Source organism: Peromyscus leucopus, chromosome 23 (assembly GCF_004664715.2).
Source record: "Peromyscus leucopus breed LL Stock chromosome 23, UCI_PerLeu_2.1, whole genome shotgun sequence".
In the NCBI taxonomy this organism is placed as follows: Eukaryota; Metazoa; Chordata; class Mammalia; order Rodentia; family Cricetidae; genus Peromyscus; species Peromyscus leucopus.
The window spans coordinates 21,537,542-21,551,049 of NC_051082.1; the positions used below are offsets into that span (position 1 = coordinate 21,537,542).

At 47.9% G+C, this 13,508-nt stretch overlaps 1 protein-coding gene across 1 annotated transcript in view; it reads left to right on the forward strand.

The window, feature by feature from the left end:
* Positions 1-1,266: 1,266 nt before the first annotated feature.
* The window catches only part of LOC114693659 (S-adenosyl-L-methionine-dependent tRNA 4-demethylwyosine synthase TYW1), an 86,636-nt gene continuing 74,394 nt past the window's right edge, over positions 1,267-13,508 (forward strand). The window contains exons 1-6 of the mRNA XM_028870142.1: positions 1,267-1,444; positions 3,080-3,207; positions 6,113-6,235; positions 10,588-10,689; positions 11,347-11,541; positions 12,723-13,007. Coding sequence (XP_028725975.1) covers positions 1,441-1,444; positions 3,080-3,207; positions 6,113-6,235; positions 10,588-10,689; positions 11,347-11,541; positions 12,723-13,007 — 837 coding nt within the window. The 5' untranslated portion in view covers positions 1,267-1,440. The remainder of the gene's footprint in view (positions 1,445-3,079; positions 3,208-6,112; positions 6,236-10,587; positions 10,690-11,346; positions 11,542-12,722; positions 13,008-13,508) is intronic.

Sequence of the window (13,508 nt, forward strand, 5' to 3'; positions counted from 1 at the left end):
CCCAGAATTTTTCAGGTATCGATAAGGCTATCAGGAGTTCAAGGTCATCCTAGCTTACACAGAGAGTTTGAAACAAGCCTGGGCTACTTGAGATCCTGTTTCATCACCTCTCGCCAAGCAGAGCATCGTATGGTTTTAGCCTTAAATACTTAAGTATATACTCTTAGCAGACACTCCCAGAGACGTCTACTCTAAAACCTCAGAATCATCTAATATTCACTTCACATTCTACTTTCCACACCCAATCAATGCCTGCTACAGTCGATTTATTACAGTTATAATGCAAATGAGTCGGCCGACCTGGGCTACATCCTATAGTCAATGTTCCTTTGTGTTGTTGTTGTTATTTTGAAATAAAGTCTCGCCGGGCGGTGGTGGCGCACGCCTTTAATCCCAGCACTCGGGAGGCAGAGGCAGGCGGATCTCTGTGAGTTCGAGGCCAGCCTGAGCTACAGAGTGAGTTCCAGGATAGGCTCCAAAGCTACACAGAGCAACCCAAAGAAATAAAGTCTCACTATGTAACCTAGGCTGGTCTGTAACTCATGGATGATCCTCCTGCTTCAGTCTCTTGAATATTGGGATTAGAAGAATGCGCTACTACGCCTGGCAGTATTTGATCTTTTTTTTTTTTCTTCTTCTTAAGATTCCTTTCTTTTTCTCTCATTTAATAATTCTCTTGGCCCGGCGTAGTGGCCTATGCACTCGGGAGGCAGAGGCAAGCTAATCGCTTTGTAAATTCGAAGCCAGTTTATTCTACATAGCAAGTTACAACCAGGGATACACGTGAGACTCTTGGTCCAAAGAATAGCTGTCCTGCATCTCGTGATGCTCCTGCCTCAGCCTCAAGAGCGCTGGATTTACAGGCCCGTGTCAATGAGCTGTCATTCATTTCTTTCATTCATTTACTTAATTATTTTGAGACAGGGTCTCTCTACATAGCCCCGGCCTACATAAGTCCTTGAACTCATTACGTAGACCAAGCTGGCCTCGAACTATGAACTCACAGAGATCCGTCTGCCTCTGCCTCCTGAATGCGAGGATTAACGGCCTGCACCACGCCAAGGCTGTGATTCATTTTTGATAGTACTTCCCTCTGTCCCGCCTTTTCCCACTCTAAGGCAAACCGCGCCTCCCACCGGCCCGCCCCTTTCTACTCTGAGCCAATCCGAGAAGGACAGGAAGTGCTCCAGTATCTTTCCCAGCGTTACGAGCGGGGCTTCCCTCTGGTCCCGCCCCTTTCCTCATTTGAGCCAATCAGAGAGGAGCTCTGAGCTTCCGCGAGCTCCGTCTGCTCCTGGGCCCGCCTCTGTCCTCTATGGCCAATGCGGGCGGGCTCGCCGACGGCATGGCTTCCCTGGTTCTGTGAACCCGGTCCCTCTGCTCGCAGGCCGGAGCTGTCTGCGTTTGCTGGCGACCTGCGGGGCTTGGGCTCCGCGGAGGATGGGTGAGGACGGGCTGGCCAGAGTCTCGGGCGGGCAGGAGGAAACAGCTTCTCTCCCCACGCAGGGGCCATAGGTTGTTGCACTCGGTGTTTTGCTTTTTGTTTTTATTGTATTTTATTTTTCCCCCTCTGTCCTTTCATTATATTTTTGTTTTTCTTCAGAAAGGGCCTTGTTTAGTGTTCTAGGTTGAGCTAGAACTCACTGTATAGTTCAGGAGAGTTTGAGACTCACCATGTAGCCCAGGTCTGAAACTCATTTGTGTAGCAACTGGCTTGGCACTCAGTGTGTAGCTGAGGCTGCCTTGGAAGTCACTACCCAGGAGGATTAGGAAATTGTCATGTAGTCCAAGCTAGCCTCCAAATTTAGTGTTCCTTTTGCCTCAGTCTACCGAATGTACATATTAGCAAGGGGGTAGTCACTACTGGGAACAGGGAGGACCAATCCATTCTCTTAACTAGTTTTTTTTGCATTTCTGGGATATACCTGTTACAGGCATTGATTGGGTGTGGAAAGTAGAAAGGTGTATGTTTTGAAGGAAACTGGCCTAACCTCAGAAAGAAAAAAATGGCTCCCTCCTTATACACTTCTGGCTCCATTGAACACACTTGTAAACCCTAAATTTCAGTTTTCAAGTCCTTTGAAATTTCTTTCGGCTTCAGTGTTTAAGGCAAGCCTCAAATTAAAAAAAAGTTGCATGTGGGCTGGAGAGATGGCTCAGTGGTCAAGAACACTTGCCACTTTTCCAGAGGGCTGGGGTACAGCACCCACAGGCACCTGTAACAGCAGCTTCAAGGGATCTAGTGTCTTTGTCCTCCATGGCTTATTGCACGTATGCACATGTGCACATATACATATGCAAGTACACAAGCCTGCACATAAGTAAAAGTTAAAAAAGTAAGTATTAAAAAAAAATCAAGCTGGGAGGTGGTGGCGCACGCCTTTAATCTCAGCACTCCAGAGGCAGAGGCAGGTGGATCTCTGTGAGTTCAAGGCCAGCCTGGGCTACAGAGTGAGTTCCAGGAAAGACACAAAGCTATATAGAGAAACCCTGTTTCGAAAAACCAAAAAAAAAAAAAAATAAAATAAAAAAATCAGGGCTCTGGGCATTGTGGCATATGCCCTTAGTTCCAATACTTGGGAGGCAGAAGCAGGTGGATTTCTTTAAGTTTGAGGCCAGCTTGGTCTGCATAGTGAATTCCAGGATATCCAGAGCTAGAGAGAGCCTCATAAAAGAAACAACAAACAAACAAAAAGGGTAGACATGGTGCTGTTTGGATAGTGAGACAGGATTGTTGTAAGTTTGAGTGTGGCCTGGTCTCCATAATGAAATCTTGTTTCAACCAAAAATAAATCAACCATTGAAATTTCTTAGATCGTTAAATATGAAGTTTGCTTTTAATTATTTTTTTTTTTTTAATTTTTGATTTTTATTTTTCAAGACAAGAGTTTCTCCGAGTAGCCTTGGCTGTCCAGGAACTCAATCAAAATCAAGAGATTTAGCTGCCTCTGCCTCCCGAGTGCTGGGATTAAAGGCATGTGCCACCATCGCCTGGCTGCTTTTAATTTTTGAAACACCAGTGGGCATCTTTCTGTGTGGCTGCATGCATTGTTACAGCTGTGTGTTGTTTTAAACTTAGGTCCTCTGGATGTGTGGGACTTTTCTTCACCTTTGCTGTTGCTGTGGGTGAACAGGTTCTACATCTATCTGGGCTGTGCTCTGGGAGTCACTCTTTGGATCTGTGTCCAGGTTGTCATCAAGAAGCAGGTAATTGGGGTAGTTTTTCTCTCTCACTTTCTCCCCCTTAAAACATTTTATTTTTAATTGGGTGCCTATGTGTCGGTATATGCACATGAGTGCACTGCCTGTGGAGGCCAGAAGAGGGCGGTGGATCTTCTGGAGTAGGAGTTGCAGGTGATTGTAACTGGATATAGATGCTGGGAACCAATCTGGGGGCCTCTGCAGGCAGAGTATATGCTTTCAGGAGTTGGTTCCTTCCTTCTATCATGTAGGTTCTAGAGATCGATCTCCAGCCATGAGGCTTGGCCACAGGGCCTATGCCCACCTACCCATCTAGCTCGTGGGATAGAGTTCTGTTATGTGTCCCTGGCTGGCCTGCTGCACACTATGTAGCCAGCTAGCCTTGAACTCTAGGCAGTCTTTCTGCCTCCACCTCCTGACAGTCCTAATGCTCATAGCAACATTAAATCACATTTTTGTTTGTCTAGATTTTTTAAAATTTATTTTATATGCCGACCACAGTTTCCACTCTCTCCTCTCCTCCCCACTGTTTAGATTTTTTTTTTTAATACCTTAATTTTAGAGACTGTGTTATAATGGACTAAGTCAGAAGATTTTATAGTGGAATTTTAATCTACAAAGAGAAGTAGCTGGGTGTGGTGGCACATGCCTTTAATCCCAGCACCCAGGAGGCAGAGGCAGGTGGATCTCTGTGAGTTTGAGGCCAGCCTGGTCTACACAGTGAATTCCAGAACAGCCAGGGTTATGTAGAGAGACCCTGTCTCAAAAAACCCAAACCAAAAACAAACAAACAAACAAATAAATAAATATAAAGGAGAGAGAAATAAAGCTGTTTCGCACCCTTCAGGGAATAGGAGAATCCTTCCTTACACCCACTGAAGGTCAGAACATAAGAATTGCACAGTTTGCCCTCCTTATCCTGATGGTGTTCAGGATTAAGCCAAGAGTAGAAAATACTTGGCAACTGCACTGGGGAGTTGGCTCAGCTGGTCAAAGCTCTTGCCACGCAAACCTGACAACCTGAGTTCAATCCCCAGAACGCACATAAAACGTGGATGTGGGCTGGAGAGAAGGCTCTGCAGTTAAGACCATGAGTTGCTCTTGCAGAGGACCGGAACTCCGTTCCCAGCATCCATGTCAGGTGACTTATCATGGTCTGTCACTCTAGTACCAGGGGATCCAGCACCCTCTTCTATCCTCCATGAGCATTTGACTCACAGGTGAGCTTGCGCACACACACAGCCAAACTTCTTTATCAACTATGTGCAGATCTCCTTAGTTGCCATGTGACCTTTTCTTAGATACTGTTTCTGTTCACCCCAGGAGAGAGGCTGTGGCAGACTAAAGGAATGTTTTCATCCAGGTCGGGCTTTGTGAGCCTGTCAGTGTATTGGGGTTATTACCAGCAGCTCGAGTACCACTTGGGAAGCGGTGTCACCTAAAAGTCCTGCCCCGGCATGGGTGATGACTGAACATCTCTGAAGGCTCCTGCACACCTCACAGGCAGCTCCGTGGGGAGCTCTTCTCCTCCCCAGCAATCGGTTGCTGCTTACATAGCCATGGTGGGGGCTTCTTGAGTCTCCTAAGTTTCTTGTGAGTTTCATGCCTCTGTTGAGCCTCCCTGCCAGAAGGAATGTTTTAGTTTGGAGAAAGGAGTTGACAATACCATTCTCAAAACCAAACAGTGTAAAAACTATATAACATTTTCATTGGATCAAATGTATCTATAGATGGTTTAAAGTCTCTGCAAGGAGCCTGGCGGTGGTGGCGCACGCCTTTAATCCCAGCAATCGGGAGGCAGAGCCAGGCAGATCTCTGAGTTTGAGGCCAGCCTGGACTACAGAGTGAGATCGGGACAGCCACCAAAACCACACAGAGAAACCCTGTCCCCCTCCAAATCCCCACCCCCCAAAGAAGTGTCTGGGAGCATGTGTGTAAGTTCTAAGTAAATTCTATGCCATTTTTTTTTTTAAATGAGACATTTGAAGCCAGGGTGTAGGGAGCAGGCTTGTAATCTCAGTACTTTCCAGGCTAAGGCAGGAGAATGATTAGTCTGAGGCCAGCCTGGGCTACACAGGTAGACTGTGTCTCAAAACAACACCCCCCCCAAACAAAACAAAACAAAGCAAAAGAAAATTACTTGAATATTGTTGTTGGTGTGTGTGTGTGTGTGTGTGTGTGTGTGTGTGTGTGTGTGTATGTATGTATGTGTATTGTATGTGTATATGTATATGTATGTGCATGTGCCATCCTCTGAGTGTAACAGTTGGCTTCATTAGAACCTGTGACTGCTTACAAGAGACCTCTGGAGATCAGGCTTGGTGACTTGATTTTCCCTTCCAGGAGGAGGGGTAGCCCGAGACCCAGCTGAGATTCTGGTCACTTCCCCCAACCTCATTCCTCTTGGCCAGTTGTATGTAATATTGTTCCGATTACACATAGCCTTGTGGTCTTGGAAGGTGCTGGAGTCTAGAGGTTGTGAGAGGTTACCTGAGCAGAGGACTCCACCCATGCAGCTGTAGGGAAGTCATCCTCCATTCTGGCCTGGGCCTTTAAGGTCCCCAGGTTAGGCTTCAGTGGAATGGTTTGTTGTCGGAGTCCACGAAGGAGGGGTAGACATTGTGTACATCTCCCTAAGGGAAGAGGTCCTGTAGATATGTGTGTCTGTCTGTCCTGGGACCAGTCCTCCATAAACAGGTAGGCTACAGCTTTCCTCTGCAGAGAATGGGCATATGTAAGTTTGAAAAAGGTGGGTTCTGCCTTTTAAGGACCCAATGAGATCACAAGGATGAGTTGAGGGGTACACCCAGAAAAATGAAGAGAATCACAGAGTCAGAGTCCGAGTTCATTTTTATTCCTCCCAAAGTGAGGGAGAGTCTTGATGGATTCCCTTCTCTTCTTTACCTTCAAGGTCACTCGCTCCCAGGAGAAAAGTGTCCCTGGAGCTCCCGGCAACTCACTCTCCCTTCAGAAGAAGGAGTCACACGTGTCTGGAGTGAAGATTTTCTACGGATCACAGACCGGCACTGCCAAGGTGAGGGCTTTGAACAGCGCCTCTGCTTTGGTTTCTCAGCGTTTAAAGAAAATTCCAGAAACCTCCTTTAGCAGTGAGTTTATCAGTCTTGCAGTCCTTCTATTATTCTCTCTTCGTTCCTTTCTGGAATGGTGGATGGCTTCCTTCTGTTGGGCCCAGTGTCTGTGGGTCCTGGCCTCGAAGGGCCCCGAAGCCCTTGTCTGCCTCTGGAGGATGGAGATTCTGGCCTTGGGGATAGGACGTGGGCTTCAGGCACATCCAACCCTGAGACACTGTGACATGACATTGTAATCTCACATGTGGGAACCTCACAACAAGGGAGAAAAAATTGCCGAACACTGGTAATGAAGCATGTTTAAGGGTTTTTTTTGGGGGGTGTGTGTGTGTGGTGGGCTGTATTTATAGTTTCCTTGTGCCGGTGGCTATTGGCTTTTGGTTAGAAGAGTCAGACACTAGTGAACAGTGAATCACGGAGATGGTGTTAGGGCTGGGTCCCATCTCTGGCAAGTTCGCACATCTGTTCGATGCAGTCAGTGCACTAAAGGCAGGGAAGGTAGATGGAACCTACCCTAATAGTAGATTCAAACTGGAGGTGTGCGGAGCAGAGTCCGTCGGCTTCTCTTCGCGGATCCTCTCATGTCACTTGCTTCCCTGAAATGAAGGTCACAAGTGTTGAGTGCTTTCTAGGAAAAGACTGAGTAAGGCTACCATGAGAATGAATCATTAAACAAACAAACAAACCCAATGCAACCAAAAAAAGCAAGGGCTGTTATTTTGTGTGCTGCTAAAGAGGGTCCTACTGCCCTCTGGTGGATATTATACAGAAGAGATGTTTTGTTTTGAGACCATCTTAGGTGGCCTGTTCAGAATAATATTCATTATCGTTACTCATTTAAAAAGATTTATTTATGTTAGTGTGTGTTTGAGCAGGAATGTGGGCACACATGTGGATGGCAGAGGACAACCTGTGGGAATCAGTTCTCTCCTTCTACCGTGTGGGTTGGGGGTGGGTTGAAACTCAGGGTATCAGGTTTGGCAATAAGTGTCTTTACTCACTGAGCCATCTCCGTGACCCTATTCAGAGCCTTAAAGTCTCCCCCCCCCCCAGACAAGGTATCTTTTATGCCAGGGTCACTTCAAATTCTCTATGTACCAGAGAATGACCTTTGCTGAGTAATTCTTAGGCTTTATCTTGACATATTAATCACACAATGACTCCTTTTAATTGGCGGTCATTGGTAATTAAATTCCAGTCACATGGTTGGTATTTCTGGCTGCCAGCCTCTATCCTGAGGTTGTTTAAGGGTCCTCTCTGGTGAGTCATGTCACTGGCAAGATAGTAAATTCGGGGGATTTTTGAGACTTCGTGCCTAGTAACAAGGGTCAACTGCTTATCTTTTCACATATGCTCTTGTGTTGATGAAGTGCAAGTCTAATTAATCTTATCAGTAAAAACCAGGAGTCAGATATTGGGGTGAAAACCTGAAAGATCAGAGAAGCAGGGGAGCAGCCACCAGTAACTTCCTACCCCTTCCGTTCCTCTAACCAAAAGGGCTGAGATCCTGTCTCAGCCCCGCCTTACCACTTCCTGTCCCTCTCTACAGTCCTCCAAACCTCTATGGTTCACTAGTGGCTAGCTCTGCCCTCTGACTCCAAGCAAGCTTTATTTGTCAGAACACAAACAAAGTATCACATAACATACTGCCACTCTATGTATAGTGAGCACGCTCTCCCTGCCCCAGCCTGTACTCTGTCCACCCATCTGAGTATTTTCTTCCATGGTGCTCAGCACTGTCTTGTCTCCTGGCTCTTGTCCATCCATCCAGTAAGCCAGAAGCTTCTTCAGGAGTAGGGCTCCGTCCATCTTGCTTGCCCAGAAGTGAGGCTGGCATGGTGGGTGCCCAGTCAGTGAAGTGCCTGTAGCTGGTAGTTAGGTGTCATAGGGGGCCGTGCCTTGGGACTGCCAAGCAGAAAAGAGGAGGGTGTTTTTCTCAAGTGTCAAAACCTGCCTGCAAATTGAACTTTCCTCCAGCATTTGGTTCCTTCCTGTGCTTGGGAGAGCTGACAAGTGTGGTCCTTGGGGTTAGGGGCGGCTGCCTCCTGGGCTCTGGCGTCTCTGCATCTTCCTCCATGCAGTAATAACTTGTCTGTTTCTCCCTCCTCTCTCTTGCTGAGGCTGACTCCAGCCCAGAACCTCCCTGGGTTCTGCCAGACATGACATCGCCTCCAGGACTTCCTCCTGTCTGTCAGCCAGCTTCTCGTGCCCCACCCCTCAGCTGTGTTTGTGTGCATGTACACATATGCATGTGGTAGCCAAAGGACAACCTTTGTAGAGGTCACGAGCATAGCAGGCCTTTTTGGACTGCCAGCCCCAAATCATGACATGGAGACTATTAATTATGAATGCTCGTCCTTAGCTTAGGCTTGTTTCCAGCTAGTTTTTTTTTTTTTTTTAAACTTTAGTTTACCTCATCTGCATACTGTCCATCCTGCTTTCCTGCTTCCTCTGTGTCTGGCTGGCTAGTCCCTAGCTGGCTGGCCCCTGGCTGGCTGGTTTCCCTTTTCTCTCTGCCCACCAGCCCCACCTATCCCTCCTCTGCCTGTCTATTATCTGTTCAGCTTTTTATTAGACCGATCAGGTGCCTCAGGCAGGCAGGGTAAAACAGCCACACATCTTTCCATAATTAAACAAATGCAGCATCAAACAAAAGCAACACGTCTTTACTTAGTTAAACAAACACTCTCTTGCACAGCACACAGGATCCTGGTGCTCACAGATAAGCCCTAGGGAAACTGGGAATGTTAAACCGGCAGGGTCGTCTCTTCAAAGGAAGAGATGTATAACCTGCTTTCCACCCAGAAGGCTGGGAATGGATGTGGTTAGTAGCCTGGTGACCTCTGTGCTGTCTGTAGGGCCAGGCCACACCTGACTCCTCAGACTGTTATGTTATCCCAGACTCTTCCTCCCTAGATCCTCCTCTTGAGCATTGTTTCTTAGTCAGTGCAGCCCATCTTTATGGGAGGGGCCATATGCACTTTGAAAAGAGTTCCAATGTAATCGTGTCTTTAAGCTTTGTTGTACACGTGGGATTGAGTTAATTATCATCAGGAAAGTTATTTTCCAAAATTGTGCTGGGCTTAAATATGGCTGAAATAAACTGCCTGGGCTCTGACTCTAGAGGAGGTTTGAACCAGCACTGGCTGCTGAGTCATGCTGACCTGGACTTCCTTCTGGTCTCACTTGGATTGACCCTCTGCCGCCCAACAAACAAACAAACAAATAAAACCTTGGATGTTCTTCAGGTGCAGTCTACCTTGTGTTTTTGAGACAGGGTCTTTTGCTAGCTTGGGGGTTTCCAGATAGGCTAGGCTGGCTGGCCAGTGAGACTCAGGGAACCACCTGTCCCTGACTTCTGGATGCTGGGATTATAAATATATACCATCATGCCTGGTTTCAGCTTTTTCTTATTTAAACATTATTTATCTCTGTGTGTGTGTGTGTGTGTGTGTGTGTGTGTGTGTGTGTGTATGTGTATGTGTGTATATGCATGTGCCAGAATGTACAGGTGGAGGTCAGAAGACAGACTTGGGTGTTTGTCCTCATTTTCCACCTTGTTTGAGACTGGGTCTGTGTTGTTTAAGGCTAGCCTCCCAGCTTCTGGGGATTTTCCTGTTTCCAAGTCCCATCTTGTTGGAGGAGTACTGGCATTCCATTGTGTGCTCCTGTGTCTGGCTTTACATGGATCCTAGGGATTTGAACTCAGGTCCTCATGTTTATGTGGGAAACACCTTGCCCACTGAGCTATCTCCCTAGTCTAGCTTCTCTTTTATGAAAAAAAAAAATTATTGCTTTTTTTCAGGGAGTGTGTGTGTGTGTGTGTGTGCACGTGTGTGTGTGTGTGTGTGTGTGTGTGTGTGTGTGTGTGTGTGCGCGTGCGCGCGCGCGAGGAGAGGTCAGAACAACTTGTGGGAGTTGGTTTTATCTCTCTACCTTGTTTGTCTCAGGGATCTCACCTAGGTCATCAAGCGTGGGGACAAGTGCCTTCCTTTATGCACTGGGCCATCTCACCAGCCCCCAGCTTCTCTATTTCCCATTCTCTTCACAATTTTTCTATTCCTGTTGGGCAAAGTCAGTGTGGATTTAGCCCCGTACACACCTTTATAGATTGGGAATCTGACTCAGTGCCGCACCTCTGTAAGAACACTTAGTTCATGATGAACACTCAGGACAAAGTTGCTAGAGAAGCATCTACCACAAGGGGCGCCATGATCCTTTGCCAGCTGGAGCAAATAGCAGCTTTCCTTATTTGGCCCACTGAAGAGTTATTTTTCATTTTCTCCCCTCTTTTTAGGGATTTGCAGTGACTCTTGCCAAAGCAGTCACCTCTCTGGACCTGCCTGTGGCCGTTATTAATTTGAAGGACTATGATCCAGACGACAGTCTGATAGGAGAGGTTGGTAATTGTCTTTATTTTTTTTCTTCAATTAAAACTCCCAAATTTGGGGCTGCAGAGATGGCTCAGCGGTTAAGAACTCATGTGGCTCTTGAAGAGGATCCAGGTTTGGTTCCCAGCACCCACCTTGGGTGGCTCACAGCTGCCCCTAATTCCAGATCCAGGGAATATGGTGCCCTCTTCTAGCCTCGTTGGGCACCTGTACTTATGTGCACATACCCACACATCTACACACAATTAAAATAAAAATGTAAAACCCAAGTTTAATTGATCACCTGTCCTGTGGGGTTATTAGAATTTCCAAAATAAATTGAATTTTCCTGCTGAGCCATTTCACCTGGAAGCTTTTCCACTATGACTCAGAAACTTTGATTCATTTGTTTTTTGAGTCAAGTTCTTGGCTTGATCTCAGACAGAGGCAAGCCTATTGTCTCTGCCTCTTGAGAGTGGAGGCCAGAAGAAGGCATTGTTGAATCCCCTGGAACTGGAGTTGTAGCTGGTTTTGATCCCCTGTGTGGGTTCTGGGACTAGAACTTGGGTCCTTTGTAAGAGCGGCAGGTGCTCTTAACCACGGAGTCGCTTCTCCATCGTGTCTTGATATTCTTGTAGTCATTCTTATTTCTAGTATCCTTCTGATGTGAATACTGTTTTATTTAGATCACTAGTAAAAATGTCTGTGCCTTCCTGCTTGCTACATACACGGACGGCCGCCCTACTGAGAGTGCAGAGTGGTTCTCTAAGTGGCTGGAGGAGGCGGCTAATGATTTCCGCTTCGGCAAAACTTACCTCAAAGGTCTGCGATATGCAGTGTTTGGCTTGGGAGACTCTGCCTACCGGAGCCACTTCAACAAGGTGGGTGTGTTATAGGACCAGTTCCTTCTTTATCCAAAAGACAGACAGACAGACAGACGAAATCTCACACATGCTATGTGTATGAGAGTGAACCTACAAACTTTGTTGCTTAAATTACTGTTATTTTTTAAATTTTACTTTATTTGTATGGGCATTTTACCTGCCTGGGTGTCTTTGTAGCACTTGTGTGCCTGGTCTCTGTGTAGGTCAGAAGGTGTTGGGTAGCATGGAGCCAGAATTACAGACAGATGGGAGCCGCCATGTGGGTGCTGGGAATTGAATGTGGGTCCTGTAGAAGAACAGCCAGTTCTCTTAACTACTGAGCCATCTTTTCAGCCCCAGTAATAATGAATTATTACATTAATATTATTCCTTTATGGTGGTGGAACCTAGGGCCTTGAACATGCTAAATAATCACCCTGCCACTGAACCACGCCCCCAGCCCCTCACTGGGGGATTCTAGGCAGGTGCTCTACCACTGAGCCACACCCCAGCCCCTCACTGGGGGATTCTAGGCAGGTGCTCTACCACTGAGCCACACCCCAGCCCCTCACTGGAGGATTCTAGGCAGGTGCTCTACCACTGAGCCACACTCCAGCCCCTCACTGGGGATTCTAGGCAGGTGCTCTACACTGAGCCACACCCCAGCCCCTCACTGGGGATTCTAGGCAGATGCTTTGGCACGCAGCTCCATTCCCAGCCAGGATGATTTTGACTTTCCCATCCTTCTGCCGTCAACTCCTCAGAGTTCTGAGCTTACAGATGTGTGTGCCACCACACCTGGTTTGTGCAATGCTGAGGACTGACCCCTGGGTCTGCTGTGCACTAGGCAAGAGCTCTGTCACTGAGGTATATCCCTAGCCTTTTTATTTTGGGACAGAGTCTCATAAGTTGCTTAGGCTGGCCTTGAACTTATTTTGAGTCCAGGCAAGTCTTGAACCTGAAGATCCTCTCACCTCTGACACCTAAGTAGCTAGGATGCCAGGCCTGTGCCAACTTGGAGCTTGGAGATCATTTTGTGGCCCTGTGCTGTGTCCCTCAGCAGCTGCTCTAAGCAGGGCCCTGAGTCACTGGGTTTCTGCAGTACAGACTGGAAGCCTGCTTTGGAGGACATACTGGGTTTTGGTTTGTGTATTTGTGGGTTGTGGGTTTTTCAGTCTCTCGGTCTCTCTTCCCTGAAGGTCAGCACCAATGTTGACAAATGGCTCTGGATGCTCGGCGCCCAGCGGGTGCTCACCCGAGGGGAGGGAGATCGCAATGCAGTTCAGAGCAAACACGGCAGCATCGAGGCTGACTTCACAGCCTGGAAGACCAAGTTCATCGCCCGGCTGCAGGCCCTGCAGACGGGGGAGAAGAAGAAGACCTGTAGTGGGGACTGCAAGAGGGGGAAGTGCGAGTCCACCCAGCCAGGCGCAGGAGAGACGCGCCCTCACCTGCAGGGCGAATTGCACCCCAGGGATGCAGAGGTGTGTGCTTATGTTCCTTTCTCACTCGTGTGTGTGTGTGTGTGTGTGTGTGTGTGTGTGTGTGTGTGTGTGTGTATGTGTGTGTGTGTGTGTGTGAGAGAGAGAGAGAGAGAGAGAGAGCGCACGCGCGAGCGAGCACGTGTGCCTGTCCTCTGTGTGTCCCTTGTGTGTTTGTGTGATTGTGTGACACACCTGGCTCCACCTCTGCCCTGGTTAGAAGGATCTGAAACTCAGGCGCAGCTTCAGAGAGAGCGCAGCTTGGGACTTCCACCGTGTGCTCGCCATGTGCTAGATACGTCCCTCCTCTCCTCCTCCCCCCCTTCCCTTCCCCTTTTCCCTTCTCCCTCCTGCTCTCCTCCTCGTCCTTCTCTTCACCTTCCTCACCTCACCCCACCCCAGTCTGCCACCCTCCCTCCCTCCCTCCCTCCCTCCCTCCTTTTTCACCCCTCCCTCTCCGTGTTCCCCTTTGTTTGACAGGGCCTGGTTCTGTAGCCCAGGCTG